Below are 24,127 nucleotides of genomic sequence, written 5' to 3'. Positions count from 1 at the left end.
GGCTGAGAGAGCCCCGTCTGGCTTCAAGTGGAGGAGCGGGGAATCAAACCTGGCTCTCCAGATTAGAGTCCTGCCGCTCTTAACCACTATACCAAACTGGCTCTCATGGTGGTGAGACAGATGCATGACAATGACTGCTATGTTATAAGCTGAAACCTGTGGTTCGATAGAGAATGTAAACTAATTAAAAAAGAGCTTCTATAACAGGCCAGGGATTTTAAAAAGAAAAATGATCTTGAGTCACTGGGTATACTCCTGGCTTTTAAAAAATATTATAAATTCATGTTTTATCAGCATAAAAATCAATTTATTTGTAATGGCTGGAGACACCTGACTTTGATGGTCAACGATAATGATGCATCTGCCTTTTGGTCCATTCTGAACTTGGGAATGAGGGTTCATTGTAATATTCCCCACTGTATTGCTCCAACAGAGTGGGTTAAGTAAACAGGGTTGCACTTGCCTGTAACCACTGTTCATCGAGTTCTTCTATGCAGGCACATATTGGGCCCGCATGTGTGCAGTACAAAGTCCCCGTTTGTAAGATTCATCAAAGTCCTTCACCTGACTAGGTAGAAAAGTTTGTTGTGTTTTACTTTAGAATCCAGGATTTCCTCCACTTCATAATGAATACGTCCATTCACCAACATTTGGCAAGTGCCCCCCCGTTCTGGATGCTACTGGCCAGGTGGGGGAGCTTTTTTCAGAAGGCTAAAATGAAATACTGGGTGGATTTGTCTTAAATTCTTGGGGAGTTCAATTTCTACAGTTACTTTGCTGATTAATTTCTTTACAGGAAAATCTCCATCCTAATTTCTTGCTAGGTTGTTCTCCTTTAAAGTTTTTGGTGGAAATGTATACAAAGTCTCCTGGTTGTAGTTTCCATTGTTCTGAGCGTTTTCTGTCAGCAAATTCCCTCAAGGGAAATTGTTTTTCCTGAGTCTCTTCCCGACTGGCCTCCAGTGGCACCCAACGTTGAGGCGCAGCTGATTTCTTGTCTGCATTCTGGGAAAGCTCCAGGAGCAAACTTAATTCCAAATGACTTATTTTAGAGTCAATCTTGGTTGGTGGGCTCAAGTTTTAGCTCCAGTTTTTAGTATGATTATAATTAACTCCTCGGGCCTTATTCTATATACATGGAAGCAGACTGTTGTAGTTCTTATATTCAAAAAAGGGACTCACTTTGGCCTAGCACGTTACTGCCCAGTGAGCCTGCTTTCTGGTTTAGGAAAATTATACTCTTATTTGTTAAATCTTTTGTTGGAATGAATGGAGCCTACCAATATTTTAGGGCGGGGACAAATTGGTTTCAAAAGAGGATGGTCCACTTTTGAACACTGTTTGATTCTCTCCCATCTAGCTGAGAAATACATCTCCCCCACCCACCCCACGTGTTCTTTATGCAGGATTTATGGAGCGTTTGACAGTGTTCCTAGAACCAGACTTTAGAATAAATTAAGGCAATCTAGTATGGATACCCTGACCAGGATAGCTCAGGTAAGCCTGATCTCATCAGATCTTGGAAGCTAAGCAGGGTTGGCCTTGGTTAGTAATTGGAAGGGAGACCTCCAAAGAAGACCAGGGTTGCAGAGGCAGGCAATGGTAAACCACCTCTGTTAGTCTCTTGCCATGAAAATCCCACCAGGGGTTGCCTTAGCTATGACTTGACGGCACTCTCTACTACTATGGATAGATTATTATTGTGGCTGATTGAAAATCTTCATAATGGCCAGAGTGCTCAGGTCCTCTGTAATGGTGGCTTGCCTAAGAGCTTCTGAATTAACAAGGGAGTTCAGCAAGGATGTTTATTAGCCCCTTCCTGTTTCATATATATTTCAATGATATGTCTGCTTCTCTTGATAAAAACTATTATCCTCCTCGTTTAATTAATCAAGAGATTTCACTCATTACATACAGATGATGCAGTTTTGTTGTCTTGCTCGGCATTGCGCTTCAGAAGTTATTAAACAGTTTTCTTAATTATTGCTACTCTGAAGGTTTAGAAATCAATTATAGCAAACACAAAGTATTACTATTTTATAAGAAAAGGATCACTCCTATATATCAGTGGTTTATTGATGGAATTCAGATTTGACAAGTGAAAGAGTTTATGTATCTTGGGATTTTTTTGTCAGTCTGAATTGGTTGTTTCATCAGAAGGCCGTGCTGAAGAAGGCCAGACCTTGTATTGATGTTATATTAATTTTTTAAAACTATTGTGGGGGGCATTATATACCTGGGGCAATTCAAGTTTTTAATTTGAAAATTTTTCCTATTTTGGTTTTTGGTGTAGCTATTTGGATTCAATTAGTAAATGAGTCTTCTGACCTACCTTTAATTCGTTTTCTTCGCAAATTGACTAATGTCCCTAAATGTGTATCTGGAGTGTCATTATGAGCTGAATCGGGTCAATTATCCTTGGAGGCTAGAGCTTGGCTAATGGCCTTTCCTTTTTACTCTAAAGGGTTCTTTACTGATTCTGGATATTTAACTTTGATAAAAATTGACTCTTTTGAATCCTCCTGTTTTAAGATTTTTGACTCAAAACTCCTTCTTATTGGTTTAAGCCCTGATGTTTTTAAGGGACTTGGACCTACATCTGTAAATTCTTTTATTCGGAAATGTATCCAGGAGATAAACAATTTAAGTACATGTTTCATGCCTGTAGGGTTTATTCTTCCTTATTTTTTGGAATCACTCCACCTAGATCACTGCCTTCCTACGCCTTCTACTTGACTGACCCAAATTATTTCAGAGCTTTTTTACTGTTTCGGTTGAATGTGCAGTCCACCCTGTTATGAGTGGCAGGTTAATGAGAATCCCTTTTACAGAGCATTTGTGTGACTGTTCAGAGAAGATTGGTATGTTGGCATATATTTTATTGGAATGTTCTTTGTATGCGATTCTTAGAAACCAATTTTTAATGCACTATTTGGATAATATTTCTTTTTTTAATTCACTATGAGATAATCTCACTCCTTGTATCAGATAGATCTCCTAATATTATTATTGCTGTTGCTAACCTTTTAAACAAATGTTTTGGTATTAGATCTAAATGATGATAGTTATCTGACAAGAGTTGTGAGTGCTCAAGATATTTGATCAAAAGAGGATTAATCAGAGGAAATGATAGGACTGCTATAGCATAACAATGTGTGCATGCAGGCTTTGTTTTAATTATACACTATTTATTTTGGCTCCAATCTTTACTCTTCATGTTTATATATATATATATCTTACTATATAATTGAGTAAGCGTATTTCAGACAACTCACTTTATACCCTGGTGTACCACCAGAGGGTGCTGGCATGGAGGGAAGCCTAGACAAGGCACCATGTCCCTCCAGAAAACATGTAATGGTGGGAAGCCCAGGCAGGGAGCAGGATGGGAGCAGGTGGCAATGCCCACCTTCCACCTTCACCCAGCTCATATTAGGAGTGAGGCAGTTGGCAATGCCCGCTACCAAACAACCCAGCTGATATTAGGAGTGCAGCAGGTGGCAATGCCCACCCCCTGCCTTCACCCAGCTGGTATTAGAAGTGGAGAAGGGGGCAATGCCTACCCCCCACCTTAACCCAGTTGGTATTAGGAGCAGAGCAGGTGGCAATGTCCACCCCCACCTTAACACAGCAGGTATTAGGAGCGGATCAGGTGGCAATGCCCTCTCCCCGCCTTAACCCAGTTGGTATTAGGAGTGGAGCAGGTGGCAATGCCCACCCCCTGCCTTCACCCATCTGGTATTAGAAGTGGAGAAGGGGGCAATGTCCACCCCCCACCTTAACACAGCTGGTATTAGGAGCAGAGCAGGTGGCAACACCCACTCCCCGCTTTAACCCAGTTGGTATTAGAAGCGGATCAGGTGACTGCCCTCTCCCCGCCTTAACCCAGTTGGTATTAGGAGTGGAGCAGGTGGCAATGCCCACTCCCGACCATCACCCATTTGGGATCAGGAGTGGAACAGGTGGCAATGTCCACCTTGCGCTTTCACCTGGCTGGGATCAGGTGCAGAGCAGATGGCAATGCCCATCCTCTTCAACCTACTGGAATAAGCCACTGAGCAGGTGGCTATGCCCAACTTGTCTCCACCCTAACATAGTCAAGAGCCAATGCTTGCCCCCTCTTCAACCAGCTGGGATCAGGAGCAGAGTAGGTAGTAAAGACCACTGCCTGCCTTCACCTCTCAGGATCAGGCGTGGAGAAGGAGGCATTGCCTGTTCCTCCCTTCACCCAGCAAGGAGCAGGTGTCAATGTCCACCCCCCCTTCACTCAGCTGGGATCAGGCTTGGAGAAGGTGGCAATGCCTGCCCCCCTTCACCCAGCCATAGTCAGGTGCAGAACAGGAGGCAATCCCCCCCTTTACTTGGCATTTATCAGTCATTGAGCAGATAGCAAAACCCACCACCCCTTCACTTGGCCGAGATGAGGCAGATCAGACATGGAGCTGATGACAATGCCCACCCCCTTCCTTCACCATCTGGAATCAGTGATGGAGGAGGAGCAAATGCCTGCCGGCCTGCCCTCCCCTTTCTAGAGCCTGTTGTATTTTTTCCCCCACAACAGGCTTTGTTGCTAGTTTATATATATAGTGACATAGATAAAATTGGTGCTTCTCACCCACTTCTGTTGAAACCAATTACTAATATAGCCTATCGAGCTTCTGCCCATAATGGTGTCTAGTAACTGTGTTGCAACTCCAATTTATACTCATCTATTTATGACCAAAAAAGAGCTACAAATGAGAGCATATTTTCTCTTTCTGAATAGCCCACACAACTGAGAGCAACAAGGACCTTCTGCCTGTTGAAGGATATATACTTCTAATGTTTTAGTATTACACTTATACGATCTTTATATTGAACTATCTATCTTGTGTCTGTTCCCAGTTTTAATAGAAATTGAATTCTTTTTGGTTTGCACTGATGACAGTCCCACATTTGATGTTGGGGGAGGAGCAAAAGCCCCATTGCTAGGTGACAGATACATTTCCAAGTCTCATGGGAAAAGTTGCCCGCTATCAGTCTGGGAAACTTATTACCAAGTGTGCTGTCTGGTTTGGATGAGAGATTGGATCCTATTGGAAAATCCAAGGGTTTTAACCCTTGAAGGTCATGATCCACAGTTAGGATGGCATGCATTTATGTGGTATGAGAAGACAGCTGGACATAAATATTTCAAAAATCACCTGATAAGGAAATCCCTTATAACAACATGGGAAAGAATCTTACCGCAAATATATGTGAAGACCCCTCAATGGGTCTCCCCATTAGAGGCATTTACACAACCAAATGTATGTTCTGCAAATAAGATTATTAGATATAAAGAATTGTTATATGACAAAGGAATATTAGAAACAAAAGAGGAATTGCTAAACCAAGATATTAATTTGGACTGGTGGTCAAGAGTATAGATTGAATCTGGATGTAACAAAGATTTAAAAAATGGGGAGTTTCTATCTAGAACAAAAAGATTTTGAAAAACTGCTATGTGATTCTGATGAAAAGTTGATTAAGAAAACGTATATCTTCCTAATGCAAATGAAAGAAAATGAAGGGGTGGAGAAATGTAAAACTTTATGGGCACGGAATTTAGGTAATAATATTGACCCGGAGCAGTGGAATAAGATATGGAAAGTAAATATTAAAATAACTAAATCTGCTACGTTTAAAGAGAACTTGTATAAGATGTTTCATAGATGGTACCTAACACCAGATAGATTGGCTAAAATGTTTAAAAATATGTCAAATAAGTGCTGGAAATGTAAGAAATGTATAGGGACGTTCTTTCATATGTGGTGGTCCTGTAAAGAGGTGCACAGATACTGGATAATGGTACACAAACTAATACAAACTATTTTGCAGATATCAATTCCTCTCAAACCAGAAACTTCTTTACTAAATTGTATGCTGGATATGAGTAAGGAGCAAAGACATTTGACAATTCATATAGTAACAGCAGCTAGAATTTTATTAGCGACTTACTGGAAGCAACAAAGAATTCCACAACAAGAAGAGTTAATAGTGAAATGGAAACTACGGAAATGGATAAACTAACTTCGCTAATGAAAGGACAAATGGAAGAAGATTTTTCTGCACCATGGGATCCCTTCTACAAACTGATGACAAATAAATATAATGATTAAATGTAATATAATAGTAAGGGTTATAGTACAGGATGCAATAGAATTCACAGTTAATGATGTATTAGGACGAAATACAGGAGGTGAAGAACCAGACAATGGATAGAGGCAAGCATAACGAGAACTGTCTCATGTCTCTTTTATATATATGTGAAAAACAATTTAAAAAAAAATTTCTTTTTAAAGGAAAAGTTGTCCGCCGGCCAGACAAATTTTAATCCTTTCTGGTAAGTTGCCAATAGGTTTTATTCATATTGTGGAAGAAATAAAGCAATTTTAAACTAGTTAGTGCCAGGTCCCTCTATCCTCCTGCTGGAAGGGTTGGGAACACAGGACTTACCTTGTGCTGGCAGCGTGTTGATCTTCGAATGTGTGCGCTCCAGAACTGGCGTGATGATGTCACTTCTGGAAATGACGTCACCACACTGGCCACGAGAGCACTCCCGCGCTCTGCATGGGGCCGATTTGGGACCCAAATTGGCCCCAAATAAACCGCGGGAATGCTCCCATGGCCAGCATGCTGTTGGGAGCATGCATGCGGCATGTGTTCCTGAGGTTCCTGCTGGTGGCAGGCAACCTCCAGGAGTTTGCAGTCAGTGGTCAAGGGGGCAAATCCCTGAGAGTTTGCCCACCACCGGCAAGCACCTTGGAACCGTACTCTTTTTTGACTTTTGGACTTTTATAGAATTAAACTTCTAACCAATTTCAACTTTTGTTTTCATCCCAGGCCTTCTTGTGCTTCAAAGGCCTCTTCTCTAAACACTCTTGTGTTTCCATTGTCCTACTGTTATCTCTCCATTGAAACACAGACAGCTAGCTGTGCACTTTAGATGAACTAGGATTTTCTGTTTGTTCTGCCCTTTGCTCTATCCTCAGCACAGTCCCAGGGCACATGGGTTCCTCCCCTTAACGTACTGATCTCTGTCCTGTGAGGCCCTGTTCGGTGGTCAGCTCCCTGGCCAGCTTCTACATCTGGGTGGAGCACCTGCTTAGAGTTGGCAACCATGAGAGATGACAGTCATGAGTGCTGAAGAGGAAACAGTAAGTAGGAGTCAGGGCTGTTTCCACACGGCTTACCTTCCCTCGGAACGATCCGGAACATTACGCAAAAACTGCAGAAGATCGTGTTTTCTTGCGCGAGATTTGCGCGATGTCGTGCAAATCTCACGTGAGAAACTGTGATCTTCCGCGGGTTTTGCGCAATGTTCCGGATCGTTCCGAGGGAAGGTAAACTGTGTGGAAACGGCCCAGATACGGAAAGCCATGTTTCAAGACTAGAAACTGCAGGTGAGAAAAGATACCTTCAGAGGTCGGCTGGGTACCTAGAAACTAAACTGGTGAGTAAGAAGGAAATTAAATGTGGTTAATGGAACCCCTGGGCCAAGCATCAGATTCTCTTTCATGAACCCTGCTTGTTTTAGTAGTTCATATGTCCATACACGTTTTGCTGTCAGTGGATATAGTATTTTATTTATTTTCTTGTCTCCTAAAAGAGGGGTCTCCAGCCTTTTGGGGCCTGCAGGCATCTTTGGAATTCTGACACAGGATGGTAGGCCCAACCATAAAATGGCTGCCCCAAGAGACTGAGTGCGGAACTACAAGTGACAAAAGGCACAGGTTGGACACTTGTCAGCTCTTCTCAAGTTTTGATGGGAAATGTAGGCAGCTTGGCGGAATGTTGGACAAGTGACAGTTGAAAAGTCCACTGGACAGCAGTCGGAGAGCCAAGCTGCAAGACCAGGATGCCTACATTTCCCATCAAAACTTGAGGGAAGCTGATAAGTGTCCAACCGGTGCCTTTTGTCACTTGTAGCTTGGCCAAGAGCTAACCACAAAATGTTATGGAGTGAGGTTATGCACAACAGCAACTCTTCAACATTTCAGGCAGAAGCTCTGTTCAACAGGATGCCTTTCTATATGAACTGTCCAGGGCCAGCACGCCTGTCCCCACACTCACTTTTTGACTGGAAGCAGCTCCAGCCAGCGACTGCGGCAGCACCGACGAGGAGGGAGAGTCAGGCAGCACCGTGCCCAGCCATCTGCAAGTGAAGCTGGCAGGAAGTCCTGCTGAGGCGGGAGGCGCAGCTGACCATTGCAACCTGAGCCATCCTGGAAAGCCGCACCCAGAGGCCAGATGCAAGGCCAAAACTCCCCAGTGCTGGGGGAAGTAGCAGGGAAGACGCAGCTAGGACCGATGCTCCAGCTGTGCCGGGAGGAAGGGGCGAGCCCTTGTTTATCAACTGTATTTGGAGAACGTTACGGCTTATCGAAAGCTTTCCTATGTAGCCTGACATTCAGGTCCTTTTTAAAAATTTTATTACTGTGTACATGGTATAATAAATATTTCTTTTGAACATATTTCAATGGTTATACTGAGTCATACCATTGGTCTTACCAACATCAGTATTGTCTATTGATGCGCAGTGGTTCTCAGAGATATTTCACAGCACCTACTACCTGGTCCTTTGGAGATGCTGGAGCTCGAACTGGGACCTTTTGCATGCAAAACAGATGCTCTGTGACTGAGCCAAGGCCCCTCCCCTGCAAAGTGCCTCCAGTACACACAAGGTACTTGGGGGATGACTAGAATCCATTCTGGATGCTGCAATCTTCTCTGGGTTCTTCATGGAGCACAATGAATTCATTCCCTGCAGAAAAAGTTCTTCCTGCTGGTTCTACAGTAGGGGTGGGAGATCCCCTGCTTTCACCCTCTGCCACCACTTGCCTGGCTGATGATGGGGGGGGGAGGCATAGGACCAGACCTCCTGGGCGTGCTCTAGGGGCGGTGCGAAAACTTACAATTTCACTCCTGGGAGGGACATCATTACCCCACCCAGAGAGCTCTTCTGTGCTTCTCTGTGGGCCAATTTTGGCCTCAAACTGGCCCATTTTGGCTTGCTTGAGGCCAAAATTGTCCTGTGGCGAAGTGTGTGTGCTCCCGCACTTGTGCGATAACATCACTTCCTGGAAGTGACATCATTGCACAGGTGCAGGGGTGCGCATGCGGGAGGAGGATCATGGGTAGGCCAGAAAGGTAAGCACCAGCTTCCCTGCCTCCCACTGTGAGGCTAGGGGGACCTGGTAACCCTATATCATTGAGCTCTACGTGAATAGAAAATCAGATGTATACCCCCTAATTCAGCACTATTTATAGGCAATTCCACACATCAGCAGAACTTCCTGGCTTTTAGGTGAAGTTTAAATTCAATTGTACTATTTATTTGTTTAGTTAATTAATCAAAACATTCACATCTCTCTTTCTCCATGATTCTTGAAAATACAATAAAAGCCCACATATCCCCCTTTAAAAATGCCCACAGTCTATGCCCCGTTAAAAACTCTAGCAAAATTACAGAACCTCTCAAACGCCTCTAGGGGTATCATTGCCCTCAACTCCCACGGAGTTCATTCTCATAGAGCAGGAGCTAGGATGGAAAAGGTAACGACTCTGGTTGGGGGCAGGTGGGTTATCCTAAGCAAGGACAGATGGCAATCTAACAAATGGCAAATTGAGGACCAAAGCTGGAACAAGTGGCTATGTGGGAAGAGATGGCCCCTTCAGTAGGGCTGCCCCAGTCAGCAAAGATTTTTAAAGGAATCTTGAATTAAACCGGCAGCCAATGGAGCTTTCCTTTTAAAATATACTATACCAGCGAACGAATACTTTGGAAGGATTATACGAAGAACTATTTCTATAGCTTCATCATGCAGCATTAAAACACTTGTTGAATTATTTACAAGAATGGTTATGAGCAAACCCTAGAGCACAATCTTTTCTCTGATTGCTATTTCTAGTACTTAAAAAAAAATTCACCGTACTTCATGACTTGATTTAATAAGAAACTCTTGTTCCTTGTTTTGCCTACAATTTGGACATTATTCTGTGTAATACAACTGAAGAATTGTTCAACGTTATAAGTGCAGTCATTGGGCTCTCTGACTCACAAAAATGTAAATTCACAAAGAGATACTGAACAGGCTGGAACCATGCGCAGTACTTGAGAGTGAGTCCCACTGGTGTTAATAAACTTTATTTCCAAGTACATATTCTTAGATGCTTTATAGCCAGGCAGTCTGATCTGATAGACCAGGTTTAGTTGCAATTTCAACTCAAGTGGAATCAGATTGCCTTCAATGCAAACTGACTCGCTAAAACCATCCTAAAACTTTTCACCATTCTGTGAAGCAAAGCTCAATGTGGCTCAGTACGGTGCACTAAAACAATTGCACTGAGTGCTTCTGTGTATATTTGGTGAAAACTTGTATGCGCCACTTCCTCATAAAGGTGATCACACAGATCTTCAGTCACGTGACTGAAGATACCAGCGCTGCTTTCCAGGTTGTAAGAATGAGTTCTTAATGAAATAGTAACTGATGCTGTGGACTAGATCCATGCCCCTGAGGAAGTCCATTGTTGGACGAAATCTGTGTGATCTAATAGCCGGCCCCAGTTTGGGCTTGGAAGATTTTGCCACCGTCCACTGGAACATCTGTGAAAAGAATTAAAGAGACAGCATTTAAGAACTGGATACGAGATTTTCTACATTTATAAAGGACTTACCTGCTGGATAACTTTTGGACACACTTGGAATTGTCAGATATTGGGGTGAACTGTGTGTTGTCCATTCCTTGTTGAATGTACTGAGATTGTATGCTTGTACTATGATATATTGTATATGAACGGTTCTAGAAAATTAGCACTTTGGCACTTTAACTTTGATAAACGATTCTCTTTGTTAACATTGTTGACTAGTGCAATTCCTCCCGATAAGGTTTTCCTTTCCTGTTGCACATTATTATCACCGTTTTCATTCTTTACTTCCTCATAAAGGGCTCGCAACCACCAGTGTTTGGGATCCAGAAAGTTTATAGATGATGAATCAGAATGTCAATGATCACTAATGTTAAGATGCAATTTTTCAGTTATGCAAATAGGCTTTCTGATTCGGATCACTATCTCTGAATTTGGATACAGCTTGGATCTTTAATAATATCATTTGAAATGTGGTGCTGGAGGAGAGTTCTGCAGATACCATGGACAGCCAAAAGACAAATAAGTGGGTACGAGATCAAATCAAGTCTGAATTCTCCCTGGAAACTAAAATGACAAAACTAAGGTTATCATACTTTGGTCGCATCATGAGAAGACAAGATTCTCTGGAAAAGTCAATTATGCTAGGAAAAGTGGAAGTCACTAGGAAAAGAGGAAGACCTAAAATGAGATGGCAATAAAAGAAGCCACATCCTCCAGTTTGCAGGATCTGAGCAAGTCTGTTAATGATAGGATGTTTTGGAGGTCTCTCATTCATAGGGTTGTCATAGGTCAGAGGCGACTTGACAGCACATAACACACACACTTTAATAATAAAAGGCAGGTGATTCCTGTATGTATAGCATAAGGTACCCATGTTACCTAGTCTACTGCCTCTGTTTTGAACTTGTCACATTCAGGGGAACTCTTTCCATATTAACTTGCTTGGAAGGAGGGGCCATGGCTCAGTGTTAGAGCATTCACTCTACCAGAAGAAAATCCCAGGTTCCATTCCTAGCATCTTCAGCTAAAACTCTCCTAAGAACCGGGGGTCGGGAAAAGCCCTTTTCTGCCTGAGACTTATTAGGTGAACTGCTGCCAGTCAGCATGGGCAGGTTTGAGCTTGATGGACTGGAGGTCTACCTTAGATTCAGGCAGTACATGTGTATGATAAGCTTCTAGATAACTGTAGCAGATCTCCATTGCACGTGGCACCGGATTCCATGCTAGGATTGTAACTCCTACAGTCAGGGCATGGGATCCATGGCCAGCAGCAGGCGCTTCCTGCTGCAAGTCAGTGGGCTGGCAAGTGAAAAATGGGCATGGAAATGAGGACCAAAGGGGAAGTGCTTTGATGTGCTGACATCACTCCTAGTGCACCCAGAAGTGACGTCAGCATATTGCTGGGGGATGCGGGGAATGCTGTAGCATTTGGGCAAAACTGTATGGCTAAATCTTCTGAAGAGACTAAGGCCCGGCAAGATTTGTTATCCTTTTGCCAGGCCTGCAAGGCAGAGCTGTTCCGCCAGGCATTTGGGTGGTGCTAGGTGGAGCCCCCCTGGCCGGTTGATGAGGGATTGGTCCCTCCCCACCACCAATAGCCCCATTTTTAAAAACACTAATGCAGAGGTACTCTGAAGTTGTTTTAAATTTGATCAGTGGAATTCTGTGCCGCTATGTCGATATTAATAATTGTATTTTAACTGTGTAAATTGGATGTTTTTAGAATTGTTAACTATAATAACTTAATACATTTTAACCTTTATGTATTTTGTAATCCGTCTTGAGCCTGCTGGAAATGTGGGCAGGGCAGAATAAAAAAAAGAAAGAAAATAAATAAATAAATAAATCATGGTAGTGGAGATTGCCCTCAAGTCATTGCTGAATTATGGTGTCCCCTGGTGGGGTTTTCATGGCAAGAGGCTAACAGAGGTGGTCTGCCATTAGCTGCCGCCTCAACCCTGGTCTTCGTTGGAAGTCTCCCATCCAATTACTAACCAAGGCTGACCCTGTATAGCTTCTGAGAGCTGACGAGATCAGGCTCACCTGGACTATCCAGTTCAAGACACACTTAAAACATTGACTTGCCCAAAAGCTAGAACATCCTCAGCAGTGTTCTGGACTCATGAGGAGTGACATCAGCACGTTGTCAATGATGTCATTAAGTCACCAGTGTGCTTCCTACCCACCTAAGTCCTCCACCAGTTGCCGGGCCCTGCCTGTCAGCCATATTCCATGCTTATGGTTTAGGTGGACATACATGCAGTTCATTCAGGGCAGCAGAGAAGTCTATTGGGGTCTCCCGATTGCCCAGCCTGGGTGGATGTCCTAAGACCCACTCCTGATTATTGTAGAGGACTGGAAAGAGTGGAATTCAGCTGTCTCTCAAGAGAAGCTTGCCTGCCATTCTCAAGCTTCTCATAAAGGAGCAACTTAGGCCAGGATCTCCAGGAATGCGGCTTGAAAAACTTCCTTTTTAGGCTACATTATGAAGCCAAATTATTCAGGGGAGCTTAAGTAATGAGCTTTTAAAAGCCACTGTAGATAAGCTGTTTCTGCAAACACCCCCCTTTTTGGTGTGTGGATTAATACACTCATTTTAAAAGGCTTCTGTTTCTAGCAGAAGAGCTCCTGCTCCCAAACATATTGGTTTAATTCAACAATCCTCTGAAGTCGTATCATTCTATAATACTAAACTTGAACTTTCACTGCTGGTGCTAGAGGCTAATAATAAAGAGGCATTTGATTTCAAGGAGCGAGATATATGTGGGGAAAAGAGGGCATTCCATTCGGTCTGCTCTGCTAAACTTCCACTGGAGAGCATTTGAGTGCGCGCGTGCACATGGCGTATTTTAAGCCATGCAACTGCTGCAGAATTTCCGAAAAAGCTGCTTTCTGTAATGGAATGTCAAAAGGCCAGCGCTCCCTGGAACACTGTGGGCTGGAGGTTACTGCTCAAATGGCATGTCACCTTGTCAGTCGATCCATTACAGCATTAAGGGGCAGGAGGAACAAACTTCCATCGGTTAAAAACAACATTGCGTTGACCATAAACAGGAACAGCACTTCCAGTCTGAGTGACAACTTTTGTTTTCAGAACTATCCAGGCTGATTGCTCATCTAGGGAGAACAGCAGTGAGCATCGATAGACATTTGCCTGGAAGGCAACACTTGTTTACAGACTTTCTTGAGCCTCACAGAAAGAACTCACTTTAACATCTTTAAGAGCCGAAACAGACGTGACGCATTTCACGTGCCGTCCACGCGATTGCACTTACACGTGTCTCCAGCGGGTTTTGCTGTTCACGTGCTGCCCGTGTGTTTCGGCACCCCCCCTACACGCGTTCGCGGTCGACCGTCCACGGGTTCTCGGCTGTACTTCTGTGACACGCTTCCCTTGGCGCATGCTCACAGGAAAATGGCCGAGAAATAGGCCATCAGTTGCTGCACCTGAAGTGGCCGGCAGGTGGCGTCATGCATTGATCGTCACTATAAGTTGGCATCGCGTCATAGCACTCTATGCGCGCTGTCCGGGTTTGCCGACGCTTGTTGGGGTTTGCTGAAAGGGCTGTTCGAAGTGACGCGGGGTGCCAGCCCCAAGAGCAGCGGGCAGGTCCTGCACCCGGCATGACCAGAGCCCGCCACACGCTGACTGGCCGCATGTGTGCAGGACCCACGGCTGTGCAGACACCTGTTGGCGTCTCTGGCCTGAAGGACTGGGCTCCCCGGTCCTGTGCCCGCCGATTCTGTTACGTCTTGAGGGCCGGCTCCCCGCCTGCATGTCCGCCCAATGAACATTTTGCTGACATTCAATTCCCTGGATGGTCCAATCCACCTTTCTTTGTGGTGGGGGCGGATCTTGGGGTTGCCGAATCGGGGCGCCTCGTGATGATTGATGTGTTCCGCATCCCCTCGGGGTGCGTGGAGTGTGGCTGTGGACCGTTCGCCGAGGGGATATAACAGTCCTTCCAGACGCGAGCGCGCCGCACAGCGTGGAGCGATGCCGCCTCGTGTCCGAGCGCGCAGCCCCTGGCGTCGGTTCGAGGTCCACATGCTGCTCACAGCGATCCTGCGCATGGGCTACGCGGGGGAGCTCATGCGCGGGGCGCGGGCACGTGCACCGCACGCCTGGGAGGCGCTCTCCCGCGGCCTGGCGGTGTCGGGCGTCGCGCGCTCGCCACAGGAATGCCGTGGGAAGTTCCGCCAGCTCCGGGACCGCTTCCTGCGCTGGCGCCAGGGGGGTCAGCTCCGACCACCGCCACACCACCGCGCAATGGAGCGCCTTCAGGAGGAGTCTGAACGGTTGGCGGCGGCGGGACAGCAGCCGAGAGGTGAGCAGCTTTTCCGCTTTGCGCGCTTTGCGCCGGCCCTGACTTTCTTCGCACGCCCCCTTTGCCGGTGGGGGACAAAAGAGTGCGCGGTGCGCCGGCTTGGCGGGCCAGGGGAGCGCGGCGCTGGAGCTCTGTGTCTTGACTGTTTGCTCTTCTGCAGGGGAGGAGCACGGGGCAGAGATCATATCCGTGACCAGTGGAGAGGAGGCGGAGGAGGTGCCGGGCGCGGTTGTCCTCCGTGCGCCGCCATCATCGCCCACCGGAGTGGTGGCGGATAGCCCGATCCGCCCTGAGTCCGCCACAACCATGGAGCAAGGTGGGTCTGCAGGTGTGACACGGATGTGCGGATGAGGGCGGGGGAGGGCTCCCCCCCTGCCGCGGCCAGGGCGCTTGATGGGCCTGGCGTTGGCAGAAGTGAATCTTTTGCCCGCCCTTGAAATCCCTGAACACATAACGTTTTGTACCGGCACAGACTCATCCGGTTCCAGCGCGGGGACTTCGCGGGAGGAGGGGCGCAGGGCAGAGCTGGAGCGGGAGGCTGTGCCCATAGCAGTGCGTGGGCAGGTCGCGGTGGAGGCCTGCCTCAGAGTGTGTAAGCGGGGTGCCATTTCTGCTTCGAGAGGCGGGTGGGCCATCAGGGTTTTGGGCCACTGGCGACGGCGAAGATCTGTGGCTATGTGGTGGCCGCGGTATTGATCACCGTGCCGGCAAGATCCATTGTCCTATGTTTCCCCAATGGAGACAGGTGGGGGGGGAGGGAACCCATTACTGGAGATGGGGTGAGCTGCCGGGATGGCGGGTGCGTGGCTCTCATTGTGCTCTCTCCTGCAGTGAACCGAACCGAGGCGGCGGTGACCAGGATGGCGGAGGAGATCACGGCTATTGGTCAAGCGGTCCAGGACATGCGCTGGGACATGGCCACACTGCTGGGGAGGGGGGGGGGCGGGTGACGGTGCACACTCATAAAGAGAGCCTGCTGTGATTGGGGTTTGTTCAAGCACGGTTGCGTTGTAAATAAATGTTTCTTGTATCCCTGTTTACAGTCGTTTCGTGAGGAGACCCCCCCCACCCCCCACCTCCAGGGGCCACACTACCCTGCGCGTGCCTGGACATGTCCCGAGCTGAGAGGGACAAGGGGCTGGGGAAGCCTTCAGGTGGCTCTTGCCAGGCAGAGGGGGCACACATAGCACCCATCTTTGGCATGCAGGCTTGCTCCCTTCTCCTTTGAGGCCTACTGGCTCTTGCCAGGCAGAGAGGGCACACATAGCACCCATCTTTGGCATGCAGGCTTGCTCCCTTCTCCTTTGAGGCCTACTGGGTGGGTGCCTGGCGTGGGACGGGCGAGAAGCGTGCCTGGACATGTCCCAAGCTGAGAGGGACAAGGGGCTGGGGAAGCCTTCAGGTGGCTCTTGCCAGGCAGAGGGGGCACACATAGCACCCATCTTTGGCATGCAGGCTTGCTCCCTTCTCCTTTGAGGCCTACTGGCTCTTGCCAGGCAGAGAGGGCACACATAGCACCCATCTTTGGCATGCAGGCTTGCTCCCTTCTCCTTTGAGGCCTACTGGGTGGGTGCCTGGCGTGGGACGGGCGAGAAGCGTGCCTGGACATGTCCCAAGCTGAGAGGGACAAGGGGCTGGGGAAGCCTTCAGGTGGCTCTTGCCAGGCAGAGGGGGCACACATAGCACCCATCTTTGGCATGCAGGCTTGCTCCCTTCTCCTTTGAGGCCTACTGGCTCTTGCCAGGCAGAGAGGGCACACATAGCACCCATCTTTGGCATGCAGGCTTGCTCCCTTCTCCTTTGAGGCCTACTGGGTGGGTGCCTGGCGTGGGACGGGCGAGAAGCGTGCCTGGACATGTCCCAAGCTGAGAGGGACAAGGGGCTGGGGAAGCCTTCAGGTGGCTCTTGCCAGGCAGAGGGGGCACACATAGCACCCATCTTTGGCATGCAGGCTTGCTCCCTTCTCCTTTGAGGCCTACTGGCTCTTGCCAGGCAGAGAGGGCACACATAGCACCCATCTTTGGCATGCAGGCTTGCTCCCTTCTCCTTTGAGGCCTACTGGGTGGGTGCCTGGCGTGGGACGGGCGAGAAGCGTGCCTGGACATGTCCCAAGCTGAGAGGGACAAGGGGCTGGGGAAGCCTTCAGGTGGCTCTTGCCAGGCAGAGGGGGCACACATAGCACCCATCTTTGGCATGCAGGCTTGCTCCCTTCTCCTTTGAGGCCTACTGGCTCTTGCCAGGCAGAGAGGGCACACATAGCACCCATCTTTGGCATGCAGGCTTGCTCCCTTCTCCTTTGAGGCCTACTGGGTGGGTGCCTGGCGTGGGACGGGCGAGAAGCGTGCCTGGACATGTCCCAAGCTGAGAGGGACAAGGGGCTGGGGAAGCCTTCAGGTGGCTCTTGCCAGGCAGAGGGGGCACACATAGCACCCATCTTTGGCATGCAGGCTTGCTCCCTTCTCCTTTGAGGCCTACTGGCTCTTGCCAGGCAGAGAGGGCACACATAGCACCCATCTTTGGCATGCAGGCTTGCTCCCTTCTCCTTTGAGGCCTACTGGGTGGGTGCCTGGCGTGGGACGGGCGAGAAGCGTGCCTGGACATGTCCCAAGCTGAGAGGGACAAGGGGCTGGGGAAGCCTTCAGGTGGCTCTTGCCAGGCAGAGGGGGCACACATAGCACCCATCTTTGGCATGCAGGCTTGCTCCCTTCTCCTTTGAGGCCTACTGGCTCTTGCCAGGCAGAGAGGGCACACATAGCACCCATCTTTGGCATGCAGGCTTGCTCCCTTCTCCTTTGAGGCCTACTGGGTGGGTGCCTGGCGTGGGACGGGCGAGAAGCGTGCCTGGACATGTCCCAAGCTGAGAGGGACAAGGGGCTGGGGAAGCCTTCAGGTGGCTCTTGCCAGGCAGAGGGGGCACACATAGCACCCATCTTTGGCATGCAGGCTTGCTCCCTTCTCCTTTGAGGCCTACTGGCTCTTGCCAGGCAGAGAGGGCACACATAGCACCCATCTTTGGCATGCAGGCTTGCTCCCTTCTCCTTTGAGGCCTACTGGGTGGGTGCCTGGCGTGGGACGGGCGAGAAGCGTGCCTGGACATGTCCCAAGCTGAGAGGGACAAGGGGCTGGGGAAGCCTTCAGGTGGCTCTTGCCAGGCAGAGGGGGCACACATAGCACCCATCTTTGGCATGCAGGCTTGCTCCCTTCTCCTTTGAGGCCTACTGGCTCTTGCCAGGCAGAGAGGGCACACATAGCACCCATCTTTGGCATGCAGGCTTGCTCCCTTCTCCTTTGAGGCCTACTGGGTGGGTGCCTGGCGTGGGACGGGCGAGAAGCGTGCCTGGACATGTCCCAAGCTGAGAGGGACAAGGGGCTGGGGAAGCCTTCAGGTGGCTCTTGCCAGGCAGAGGGGGCACACATAGCACCCATCTTTGGCATGCAGGCTTGCTCCCTTCTCCTTTGAGGCCTACTGGCTCTTGCCAGGCAGAGAGGGCACACATAGCACCCATCTTTGGCATGCAGGCTTGCTCCCTTCTCCTTTGAGGCCTACTGGGTGGGTGCCTGGCAGAGGGGGCACACATAGCACCCATAGCGAGGGGTGCGGCAATGCAGCCTGCATGTTTGTGGAACGGGACACGCGGCTTGCAAGCTTGCTCTTTTCTCCTCTAGGGCCAAGCTGGGCACCAGGGGGGGGGCATGGGTGGACCTCCGTCAGGAAAGGGGGGGCTCGTGGGACTGGGTGGGTGCCTGGGTGGGGAAAAGGACAAAATGCGCATGCGCGGTCGGTTGATCAGTACTCCAATCGCCCACGTATGCGCACACCGGGTTCGAACGCGGGGCGCCATAGGCAGTGGGCGAGCGCCGTGCGCACTGCCCGTGGGGCCCCGCTAAGGGTAGCTGGTGCTATTCGGGCTTATCTCTCGCCCTGTAAGGGGGGGGGCGGCCTCGGCCAACAGAGACCCCGGGGAATGGGGGGGGCGTGGCCTCGGGGGGAAAGGTCCAATCGGTTTGGGGGGGTGGGAGGGTCTGCAAAACATTTGTTTGGATTGCCGGGAATTTGGGGGCGGGAATGAAGTGAACCAAAAATGTTTCCTGCAGCTTAAAAGTGGCAACCATTGGGCAAATAAACGGGAAAGGAGCCAATGGGCAATGAGCCCGAGGAAGCCATCACATCACCCCGTGATGGGGCTTTTGGGGGTCGGTGTGTGTGCTTGCTCTTTATTCTCCCAACCGCGTTCCCTCACTGGCCCGGGGGGGGGGCCGTCACGGTGCAGGGTGGCGACTGATAAAAGTGCACACGCGTGGATGACTGCTTGAATGTTGCGATCATCCACGTGTGTGCACTGCGGATTCGAACGCGGAGCACCGATGACAGTGAGCGGGCGACTTGTTCACTGGCCGCGGTGCCCCGCCAAGGGCAACGGGTCTATTCGGGCTTATGTCATGGCCGGAAAGGGGGCCGTTCCCTCGGCGAAGTAGGAAACATAACTTTACATGTATTGTTTTCTGATAAAATGGGCAGGGAATGGGGGGGGGGAGGGCGCGCTTCCTTGCAGAAGGAGGTGAGGCAGCGTAGTTTGGGGTGGGGCGAAGTGAATGTAAAAGGGAGGAAAAACTTGTTCCCCTTTACCAATCCCCAGTGTTTGCTAAAAAGACAAGCAAAGCGGTCGTGAAAGTGTCTTTATTCAGGAAAAAAAACATGGTGCACTCAATTCAAGCGAACATTAGAAGTGCTGGAGCACAAGTCAACGAGGGTGGTGCTGGATAACAAGCAACCGCCCCCCAACCAACCCCCGTGGACCGTGACCGGCACAACTGGCCGCCACCCCTCCCCGGCCGGATCTCTCGAAAGGCCGGCGTCTCCCACCGCCCAAGCTCCCACCCTTATGCGTCCGAAATCCGCCCCACAGCCGCCACCGGTTAGAAACAAAAAGTAACCCCCCCAACATTGGGAAAACACATTAATAGGAATGCCCGATAAGACGATTAGACCCCGGTGCAGAGGGGCCTCATACACCCTACAGCCGGTAGCGTCGTGGTGGGCAGCGCTGCCTTTTTGCAAACAGGTAGCCCCTAGGAAGGGGTTCGGGGTCGGCCCGGACACGGAACCTCTTTGGGCGTGGAGCGGGCGGCTCCGGCGGCCGGTTCTCATCTGCGGCGGGATCCGCCATGGGAGCGTGGTCGGGAGCGTCGGCTGTGGGGGCCTCACCGTCTGCGGAGTCCCTGGGGCCGGCAGTGCTTGATGGTGGGGCAGCGGGGGCCTCAACCGCGGAGACCATCCTCTCCAGGAGGCGCACCATGTCGCGCATGCAGCTTTCTGCCGTGGCTGCTTGGCGCTCTGCCGCTTCAACCGCCCGGCTAAACAGTTCTTTTTGCTCGCCTCGGTCAGCAGCCTCACTCTGCCGCGCCTCCTTCTCCACTGCGCAGGAGTCGGTCAGCTCCGACGATATTTTCTCCACCGCACGCCGAGTCGCCTCCATGCACACGATCGCCTCGTTGCGCGGGCGCTCCCGGCGCCGAAGTCGGAGGTTCGACATTCGCTCCGCCGGAGACAGACGGCGTGTCCCGGCGGCCGTGGTGTCGGCTGGGTAGCGTGTGAAGAACGAGGGAGACGGTGTTAGATGGGGGCCTCCCTCCCGCAGGCACCCCGCATTCCCGACCGCACAACTGCCCACGGGACATTACTCACCGACGGTCTCTGCCGCGGAGTGGTCGCCGGCCGCTGCTGCCACAGATCGATCTGGGAGGCAATCGCCGGCGGGCTCCTCGAAGGTGTCCTCGGTGTCCTCCGTTCCAACGCCGGCCACATTGTCGGTATCCCCCTCCGGTTCCCCCTCAGTGGCTCTGGCCGAACGTCGACGCCGGTCAACGACGGTTGGGGGGACGCCAGTGCCCATCACCCGTGGCACCACCAGATCCTGCTCCAGCCGCAGGAACCGGTTCAGTTCCTCAAAGAAGGGCCAAACCCTCCGCCCGTGTCCCGAACGACTGTTCCCGTCCACACACTCCTTGTAGCCCCTTCTCAGAGTCTTCGCCCGCTCACGACACTGCTCCCAGTCCCTGGGGAAACCCCTGGCCGCCATCTCGTTCGCGATCCACTGGAACTGGCTCACATTCCTGTAGCTTGCGGAAAGCCTGCTCTGCACAGCGTCGTCCCCCCAAATCTGGATGAGGGCTCTCGTTTCCTCGTCAGACCAGGGGGCGGCCTTTGCCTTCTTGCCTCGGGCCGCCGGGACCACCGAGAGTCTGGCACCGGTGCAGGACGTGGGGTTGGTGCTGAGGGTGATCAAGAGAGGCAGACTGCTTGCGGGTTCGGGAGGCGCGGTGGAGTCCATGTTGCGGTTGGCCGTTCTGGGTGTCCTTTGCTGGGCTCGGGAGCAACAAACGATCGTCAACGGCGGTCTTCGCGGTCAGTTTCGGGCTGCCTTTACAGTAAGTTGGAGGGGGGCGCGACGCTGACGTGGCCGGCAGGGGACCAATCGCCTGTCGACTCGCTGCAAGAGACGGCTGCTCGAGAGCGTCTGGGCGTCACACTCGCGCGGCATTGGACAGTGTCGGCTACGTCACGAGGGGGCGGGGGGGCGGACGTCTAAGGAGAAGGGGCCGTTGTGGGGCGGGAACCGTTGCGGTCGCCGTCACGCCATGGCGCCCGCTCACGGGAAGAGGAGCAGCAGGGGCCAGCCGCCGAGAGAAACACTCCGTGCCTTTGCGGTCGCGCTCTCCTTGTTCGCGCGGTCGGTCATCCGCTCTACGGCTGCCACAGCTGACACTGTGGCCCTGCTCGGGAGGCGGCTGGGAGAGGAAGTTAACGGCCGCCGCGCGCGACAAAGAAGAAGACTGCGGCAGTTGGTGGCAACACTTGCGTCCGTGGAGGAGATGGCGCAGTGCTTCATTGTTGCTTTCCCGCCGAGGAAGGCATGGGTGCTTCCCCGGGCATGCCCTCACTGGTGGCCGTGGTGGGAGCGCTACGAGTTCAGTGACGGGCAGTGGCTGCAGCAGTTCAGAATGCGACGTGCCACGTTCGAGTACATTGTTGGGGAGCTTCGCGAAGATCTCGTCCGCGAGACGACCCACATGCGCGACCCAGTCCCTCCCGAGGAGATGATCGCCATCACCATCTGGAAGCTTGCCACGGGAACCACAAACTCCGCGACACTGCCCGCATTTGGCCGTGGCGTCTCTACCGTCTGCGGGATATTCGACGAGGTCTGCGAGCTCATCGCTGCAAAGCTGACCGAGAAGTGGATCTGCATCGATTACCTCGAGGACATTATCTCCGGGTTCGAGGAGAGGGGATTCCCCAATGCCTGGGGCGCCGTGGACGGGACACACATCGAGATCCGTTCTCCGCCTTTCTCTGGGGACAAGTACATCAACCGCAAGGGATACTGCTCCATGATTCTCCAGGCGGTGGTGGACAGCGATGCACGATTCCTGGACATTTTTGTGGGCTTCCCGGGAAGGGCGCACGACGCGCGTGTGCTCCGTAACTCGCCCCTTTTCAAGAGACTCGAGGATGGCGCCCGTCGCCCGAAGCGGCCGGTCACTCTGGAGGGGGTCACATTCGACCCGGTAATCATCGGGGACCCCGCCTATCCTCTTCGGCCCTGGCTCATGAAGCCCTATCCGGCGCCATCAACGCGCGCCCAGGAGCGCTTTAACTACAGACTGAGCCGGGCGCGCATGAGTGTGGAACGCTCGTTCGGAATTCTGAAAAATCGCTGGCTTTATTTACAGCGGCCCCTACTTGTCAGCGAGCGCCTCATGGTCGCGGTAATCACCACCTGCTGCATCCTTCACAACATTTGCCTCTCGCGCGGGGACATCGTTTACGGGCCGTTCCCGCGCGAGCCGCTGATGGAGCCCGCGGATGAGCGGCCGCAGATTCCCTGGTCCGAGGCCGCTCTTACCGCGCGGGCAGTATCGATTCGTGCCGCCATAAGTGCGCACTTCCAGCATGGCCGATAATCCAATAAAGCTGTGACCGGTACAGCCGGTTTCAGACTGTGTGTCTCTATCCAGGGCGGGGGGCGGGATGGTGGTGAGGCGGGCGGAGGGACAGCATCTGTGTGTTTGGGCGAGCACGGGGGAGGGGGGCCGCGTCGAAGGTGGTGGTGGGCGGGGGGCGGGCGGGCGGAGGAACAGCATCTGTGTGTTTGGGCGAGCACGGGGGAGGGTGGCCGGGTCGAAGGACTGCTCTTTGGTGCCGTTCGGTGCCGTTTTAGGCAGAGGACCCCATGGGCACGAGGATAGAACGACGGTTTTGTGCTCATGGGGATCCTCGCTCGATCCTGGGCGACCCATCACGTTCGCGGTTTTTTTGTTTATTGCCGGGGAGGGGCCTCTAGAGGCTTGGCTGGTGCTTGGACCGCCCGCCTGACCGGAGTTAGGGCAACCCTCTACATGCTCTGACTTTTATTTTTCAAGAGATCGTGCTGTTGCAGCCTGGCGGTTGCTCTGGCCTGGGGGCGGGAACCGCTTCGAGTTGGGGCTCACACGGCATACCCCGGGTTTGGTTTGCTGTGTGTTCCCTATCCCCAGGTCCCATTCCGACCGGTGCATACAAATGGAAAGAGGCACACACAAAAAAAAACCATCATGGAAGACTTCACCCCAAAATGTGTCTCAACCTATAATGATGTTTAAAATCGTCTCTTGCTAAGCAAAGTCCAGCTCCTGGGTAGCCGTTCTTAAAATTACCCCACCCCAAAATTGCTTCTAGTCTGGCTTTCACTAGATTCCAACAATTTCCTGAAACTTTATATACCATTGATAAATATCTAGCAGTCACTCTTTATAACACCTAATGAGTTCATTGCGCTGTTTGGTCACCTGAATTAAACATGACCCCCTCATAGGGTTGCGGCAAACTGTTGTGTGTGTGTGTGTGTGTGTGTGTGTGTGTGTGTGCGCGTGCATGTGACATTTTGGTTTAATAAAACAACTATAAAGAATTGGCTCAACTGCATGAGGAAATCATATTTTCTTTGGGCAGAATCTCCCACATTTGGTGACATGGAAAACCAGCAGACTCCTCACTAAAGGCAAATCTGGAAGCTGCTTGCAGGGAGAGTTTTCACAGGAAGGGCCCGGGGGGAGCCTTGACTGTGCTCTGGGCCGGGAGCGGGAGC

General features: G+C 51.0%; 1 protein-coding gene and 1 long non-coding RNA gene across 2 annotated transcripts; both read left to right on the top strand.

Annotated features, from left to right (window-relative positions):
* The first annotated feature begins 15,115 nt into the window (after positions 1-15,115).
* On the top strand, positions 15,116-15,906 carry LOC129335966 (uncharacterized). Its single transcript, XR_008597646.1, has 3 exons — positions 15,116-15,315; positions 15,472-15,591; positions 15,831-15,906. It is a non-coding gene; the product is annotated as an uncharacterized LOC129335966 (long non-coding RNA).
* Positions 15,907-22,001: 6,095 nt separating this feature from the next.
* On the top strand, positions 22,002-22,964 carry LOC129335357 (uncharacterized). The gene has a single exon (XM_054987793.1). It carries the CDS (start codon positions 22,002-22,004, stop codon positions 22,962-22,964), a length of 963 nt encoding a protein of 320 aa, XP_054843768.1.
* The last annotated feature ends 1,163 nt before the right edge of the window (positions 22,965-24,127 follow it).

Source organism: Eublepharis macularius, chromosome 9 (genome assembly GCF_028583425.1).
Source record: "Eublepharis macularius isolate TG4126 chromosome 9, MPM_Emac_v1.0, whole genome shotgun sequence".
NCBI classification, from domain to species: Eukaryota; Metazoa; Chordata; class Lepidosauria; order Squamata; family Eublepharidae; genus Eublepharis; species Eublepharis macularius.
Note: the sequence above shows the minus strand (reverse complement) of the source record. Positions and strands in the feature narration are given on the sequence as shown.

Excerpts from the sequence above, each read along its gene's own strand:
- LOC129335357 (XM_054987793.1), top strand. The coding sequence starts at position 22,002 with ATGCGACGTGCCACGTTCGAGTACATTGTTGGGGAGCTTCGCGAAGAT.